Genomic DNA, 7182 nt, shown 5'->3' with positions numbered 1-7182 from the left:
ATGATGAAAATGGTGAAGTATGCGCAAAATGAATTACTTCATTTTTGTCTTCTAGTCCTCATAAAGCCATCATATTTAAATGATTGCATATCATTTATATATAATTATATATTAATTTATATAGACTACTTTTATGGAGCTTTTTGGTCCATTTTTAAGTTTGACAATCATGGTTGCTTTTTCAAAGTATTATACAAGTTTGCAATGACTTGCTTTCTAGGACAAAACTGTAAAAACCTATACTATTTTGTCTAAGAAAATGAAATATGAATAACTATGTTGACGTGAATAGTTAAAGAGCAGCTTGGAAAAATGAGAACAGTCCTATAACGAGGTGAAAAACAAGCATGATGCTCTTAAAGGATTGCATTTTTAACATTATCTACCAATATGCCTAGATCATCAGTAGATGATGTCGAAAATCATTTTAAATCTAAAAACAGGTGCACATACTAAATATCCAATATTGGCTGAGAGCAGTAAATAAATTTGAAAAAATCACTAATATTGGTCAACCAATATTTCACTTTATATTTTTATTACCACTTGTTCTTCTATATATTTGACTATTTTTATATTTTCAAACTATAGTACATAGTACACTATATATATATATTTCAACAGTCAAAACACATTTAGCTGTCAACAAGTACCGCTGCATATCTGAAAGAAGAAAGTTCTTTGACTGTGATGTACCATGGTAAATACCATCACTGTAGCATGTTACTACCACAGTATTCAGCCCAGCCTTTGAATAAAGACAGTTTGCAGCCATTATAGAACCTACAATGTAATACTGCGAGTGTCCAAACACCAAAACAGCACAAGACACTCCCAGACAGACAAACCAAAATCCAGATCCTGGTCCACATCAGACCAAACAATGCATGATCTGAATGATGATGAAGAAATGATACAGAGGAATAATCAGCTCCCAATAACCCGACATAAGCCAGTATTGATGAATGACCATTCAAAAGTGATGAATGCGTGTTTGTGAACACAAAGCAGTTAAATATGATGTATATCTGCGCGCAGTCAGCAAACGAGAGATTATGAATGAACGATGCTGCTTTACTACCACTATCACAGAAATATAATCTGTCTGCACCTGCAGCGGCCAAACCCGGCGACAGCAGAGACAACAGACCGAGCGAGCCGAATTTACCTCGATCCACGCGTCAAATCCACAATCCAGCCTTAAAGATGCGTGAATATTCCCGACGCTTTTAATGAAAGCTCTCGCGGGCGTCTGTTCGTTCCCCCCGCGCGGCCTCCGCTACATGACGCGCCGCGAGATATTCAGCAATTATGACGGAAACGGACAGAACACGTTTGGAAAACGTCCCGGTTCAAAAAGACACGTTTGCTCGCGTCTCTTCTGCCATCCGGGCGCTCGTTCATTGTCTGGCCGCCGTTGTCACGGAGACGCCGCGGCCCGTCGCTGTTTTTGTCGCTATGGATATATCTATGCGCAAGCTCATGGATGGACAGTGCGCATGCGCGCGTGTGTACAGGAGCGTCCTGCAATGATAACAGGCCACATGATCGATACATTTCACAGTCATTATAATGCGAGTTTATTACTCACCTTTTAGTTTTGTTGACCGAAGTACATAGACAGCACATTTGTCCAGCACATTGGCTAACGGTCTGTTATGTTAATAGTGCTTTATTAATAAACTGAACTGAACTAAGAAAGCTATAAATACCTTTTGAGCCCTAAAAGGTATTTATTTGATATCTTGTACTCTTATTCTGATGTTTATACAGTATTATTACCCCCTGCATGTCACTTATTATTTATTTACTTTTGTATTTTATTTTTTTCTTGTTGTTTTGTGTTTGTTTTATTTTGCACAATTGTATAATATAATTCATGGAATATTCTTTATTCCTTTATGCTTGTTTGTTTGTTTGTTTATATATATATTTAAAATGTACAAATATTGCATGACTATACATGCATGATATACATATATAAAATTCCTGAAATATTCTTTATTCCTTAATGTTTGTTTGTTTATTCATTCATTCATTCAACATGTAAAAATATTGCATGACTATAGGAAACAATGAGAACTTGCGGGAATTTTATACTTAATAATATTTGTAACATTTGCTGTATGCTGTTTATTTATTTATTTGTTTTATTGTGATCCCCCGACTATTGATTTGATCTATAAATCAATAGGCCTATAGTTAGTAATATTGTTACCATTGACGTTTTTCACAAATAGCAACTTGAGTTAAAGGTTAATTTAGAAAAAAATACATCAGGTTTATAACGTCTTAGCATTTGGTATGTAAGAACTCGAACTGACATGAACAAAACAGTCCCTTAGTTAAGAACATTACATATTAAAAAAATCTGTCATTTTTAATTTGCCCATCTAAAACGGTATTACATCATAGAACAGGTGTGCATCTTTAAAATGGTATAAACACTAGCACTTGCTCTGCAGCGCCGCCTGCAGCTGATGAGAGTCTCTGAGGGCAAAGCAGGACAGCATCAGCTCATCTTGACCAAATCCCTCGTGCATTCTTAACCTCACCCCTGCTGAGAATGCTGGCAGGTGACTGATGAGCTTTAGTGTTGAGTGCGTGTGAGAGAGAGATGATTTCATAAATTACGAACCATTGTTACATTGGATTGAAGTCTGATGCATCGGAACACGATTAGCCAAGTCTAAAAACTACATATACTGACCATCAAATAAACCAGTCCATCTGTTAACGTAAGACAGTCCCATAATTAAGCTGTTTTTAACTTCAAACCATTGCTTCTGGTTAAAACACGAGTCCGCTATCCAATATCCATAATATTGCTTTCTCCAGTGAAAAAGTCGTTTTCTGAATCAGGAGAGAAATCTGCACACATCGAGCACTGTTTACAAGCGAAAAACAGTCCTAATCAACTCTAAACAAATATGTGGTGGCTGGATTTTGATATGAGAGGACAACAGGAGATGGACTTTTTCACTGGAGGAAGCGATATTATGGATTACGGAGTCATATTTTGATCAGAATCATGGCTTGAAATGAAAATGCCTTAATGATGGATTTGTTTCTTAGAAAACACACAGCTTTTCACTTCACAAGACATTAACTGATGGACTGGAGTGGTGTGGATTATTGTGATGTTTTTATCAGCTGTTTGGACTCTCATTCTGATGGCACCCATTCACTGCTGAGCATCCATTGCTGAGCAAGTGATGCAATGCTACATTTCTCCAAATCTGTCCTGATGAAAAAACAAACTCATCTACATTTTGGATGGCCAAGAAGACAAAAGGGGTGTTTGTTTCAGCAGCACCCACATGCACGAATGAAATATTGAAGCCATTAACCGATTTGTAAACCACAATCAGTATTAGCCAAAATCTCGTTTTCCGTTTGTTAAATATTTTTCATTTGCCAGATTGAATGGAATAATTGATCGGATGAGACAATGACCCCTGAGAATCACATTTTGAGCAATTATTTTTATATTTTTTTGTTTATATATTTATTTTTGGTGAACTATTTCTTTCATGTGTATCCACTGACTGTCAACACACACTCTGATGTATGTCAGTTCACTGCAGGAGTATCGATTAAACAGAGTCACACAGGAACAAACAAAAATTCATTTCAATGAATGAGTAGCCTGGAAAACCAAAGGCACATGAACCTGTCATTATTTCATATTTAATAGTCTAGTTTTAATTTTAGATGCATGTTCTCAAGTGCACTTTTCCAGGCTGTAAATGGAGAGTCACAGGTGAATCAGGAGCCTCGTTCAGTCTTTAAATAGCAGAGGTGAAGCAGTGAAAAATTCATTCAGTGAATGTCACGGGTTCCTCTTGAATCTGGGGAAAGCATTTGCACTCATCCATCCAGAGATACTTTGGGCTCAAATGCCTTTTTTTTTTTTTTTAAATAACCACATAAAATGCAGCATGTGAGTGAGAAGTTGAAACATACTATGGCTATTTGAAATATTAATACCGTATTTACATAAAAATACTTTATCATTGAGGTGAGTTTTTTTTATTTTATTTTGGTTTTATGCTTTCAAATATTATTGAGGGAATTTATTTTTAAAAAGTATTTATTTTACAACAAAATAAAAAAAAATATTGCATGACTGTATAGTAAAACAAAGAGAACTGATGCCTATAATTTATTATTATTAAGTAACAATATTTGCTTAATTTGAAATGTCTTTTAATTTATATACCGATTTAATCAATAAATATATAGTAGGATGTTCCTTTCATGTTTCTTGAGCAAATTAGAGCAAATCAGCATATTAGAATGATTTCTGAAGGATCATACAACACTGAAGACTGAAGTAATTATGCTGAAAATTCAGTTTTGATCACAGGAATAAATTGCAAATAGAAAACTAATGATTAAATTGCAGTTTTTACTCTGTTTTTGATCAAATAAATACTGCCTTGGTGAGCATAAATAGACTTCAAAAACATTCAAAAAATCTTTCAAACAATAGTTTAAGAAATAATAATAGTTATGCTTTTTTGCCATTCACATTAATATTTTGAAGGCAAATCAAGTCTGACAACACAAGTGAAAGTAATGTCACCAAACGGTGTCCTTTATTGTCAAGAAAAGTCACTTTACAAAATCATTGAACAAAATACTTTTTTTACAAGTCAGTCTTTTTCATGTCATCATTAAAACATTTGATCTGCATTTAATAAACATGTCTGGAAAGCCACAATCACACCTCATGAACACAGATGATGCCATCACACTGCGACACACACACACCTGTCTCTTCTCTCTCTCTCTCTCTCTCTCTCTCTCACACACACCTGTTTCTTCTTTCTCTCTCTCTCACACACACACACCTGTCTCTTCTCTCTCTCCCTCTCTCTCCTCTCTCACACACACACACACACAAACTCATCTACATGTCATAATATGTCCTACATGTCTACAGCAGGCAATAAATAACAGTGAACACTACGCTACATACGAAAAGCTCCCCAAAACACCTGAAGCAGGGTACCATGGGAAAAGGATTTGGGTTCAAAATGAACTCAGAACAGTGTCTACAGACGATACTCGGTAACATAGCATAAATCAGCCGTAATCGGCTCTCTTTCATGTAAAAACACAAACAGACGTGTGCAGAGGCATGTCAGCGTGTATGCGTGCACGTGTGTCATACAATAAAATCACAATATTAAGACTCTTTTCTACATTTTTTGTTCACAGAAAATTTATGGTTTGGTAAAAAGGACCATATAAATCTAATTAATACTGAAATTTTAATTAAAAACAAAAACAAAAAAATTCTGGCAGCATCATATTTTTCTAAATTATTTTCAGAACAGTTAATGGTCAAAATAAAAATAAAATGCAGTATAAATTAAAAAAATCTTATATCTGTAGTCCAATACGCATATAAATAAATACAAAAATCAATAAAAAGAGTTCTTATCATTAATATCAAATTGTCTATTCAGTTTAGCTTCTCAATGCACCGCCTACTTGAAGGCCTCTGGGATATGGTTCATCTGCATACTAGTGGGCGGGCTTGAGATACCCTCTGACCAATCAGACACGTTGGAATGTGGAGACGAGCTTGACCATTGGTCGGGAGATCCAGGGGAGGGTGTGAGGAACGGGTGGTCGGGAATCTGTGGCTGGTGACTGGGCGTGTTGTCCATAGGGTTGGAATAGCTATGTTGAGAAGGCGGAGTCAGAAACTGCGTGCTAGAAATGGGCGGAGCCATGCGCTGGCTCTCCTGTGATAGGATGGTCTGGATGGGGGCGTGTCCTGAGCCGGACTGAAGATCCAGCCCACTTAGGTCACCTAGGAAGTGATGAGAGAGGGCGTGGCCGGAGGTGGTGCTGTTTTGGTGCTGCATGTGTGGCATATTCTGGTGGGCGTGGTTGGGAATCATGTGCGACGGGGCGCCGAGGTGGCTGCTTTGCATTGTGGGATAGCCCATGACCTGTGGCATATTGGTGGCAGAGAGCATTGTGGGTATCAGGGTTGTGAAGCCTGCCTGCTGTTGCTGGTGCTGCACTCTTTGCAGCCAATCGCACGCCGCCGTTTGAGCTCCGCCTCCATTGTTAGGCACTGGCAGATGGGATAAGCGAGGAGGAGGGGCGGAGTCAAACTGCTTCCCTAAACTCTGAAGAGCTCCACCCATGTGGGAGTCAGCCAACCCTTGGAGTTGATTTAAAGTGATGGGCGGGGACTGTTGAAATGGTGATGTCATCATGGGCGGAGACGAGACGTCCGACAGGTAACCGTGCGGTGACTCCAGCGAATCGACTGGCGAGAGGATGCCCACTTCAATAATGCCTCCATTTTTGCCCTCTCCACTCTTTTTCTTTTTCATTCTCATGTCTTTTCCGCTGTCCTTCCCTCCTACGCCTTTACCGCCCGCTTTCCGTGCCTTCTTGGCCGTGTTGTTGGCACCGCCCGGGCTGGGTTTGATGCCTAGGTAGGTGTTCGGCGAGCAGAGAGGGGGCGATAAGGGCAGCGTGGGACTCTGGACCAGGCTGTATTCTTCTAACAGACGGACGATGTCGTGGTGCATGCGCTCCTGCGCGATGTCGCGTGGAAGCTGGTCTAGGTGATCCGTGATCTCACGGTTGGCCAAGTGATCAAGAAGGACTTTAGCGGTTTCGTAACTTCCCTCACGAGCGGCCAGGAAAAGTGGTGTCTCCTCCTGCAAACCATATTATCGTTAATATTTTTGCTAACTGAAATAAAGGTGAAATCAAATATAAATATTAGAACAAACTAAACATAAATTAAAAATGTTGCCTTGGTAACCAACTAAGTTTAAGATGAAGCACTAAAATTACCAATTGGAAATAAATAAAACTAAAACTGAAATAAAAAAATTAATTAAACCTAAATATTAAAAAAATAACCAAAAACTAATAAATATGCACATAAAATTAAAAAGTTAAAAAGAACATTTAAAATTTAAAAATAAATATTATTAAATACATTAGTAAAAACTATAATAACTATATAAATGATGCTAAAATAAAACTGCTATAAAAACAAACAGGTTATTACAATTTTAATTTAGAATAATTTACACTGATGAATCATGCACAATGCGGTTTTAATTTTTATGTTTAATGTAACATATTAGATGAAAAACTAATGTTTCCTTGCCAACTAAATGAAAAAAAACTGGAAAT

The 7182-nt window shown here is 37.5% G+C and overlaps 1 protein-coding gene across 1 annotated transcript in view; it reads right to left on the bottom strand.

Moving 5' to 3' along the window:
* Positions 1–5408: 5408 nt before the first annotated feature.
* The window catches only part of LOC107675779 (neurogenic locus notch homolog protein 1-like), a 35853-nt gene continuing 34079 nt past the window's right edge, over positions 5409–7182 (bottom strand). The window contains exon 34 of the mRNA XM_016470237.1: positions 5409–6695. Coding sequence (XP_016325723.1) covers positions 5499–6695 — 1197 coding nt within the window. The 3' untranslated portion in view covers positions 5409–5498. The remainder of the gene's footprint in view (positions 6696–7182) is intronic.

The sequence above is a fragment of the Sinocyclocheilus anshuiensis genome, unplaced genomic scaffold, assembly GCF_001515605.1.
Source record: "Sinocyclocheilus anshuiensis isolate Anshui unplaced genomic scaffold, SAMN03320099.WGS_v1.1 scaffold708, whole genome shotgun sequence".
Taxonomy (NCBI): Eukaryota; Metazoa; Chordata; class Actinopteri; order Cypriniformes; family Cyprinidae; genus Sinocyclocheilus; species Sinocyclocheilus anshuiensis.
The sequence above is the reverse complement of the archived record's forward strand: the minus strand, read 5'-3'. Positions and strand labels throughout refer to the sequence as shown.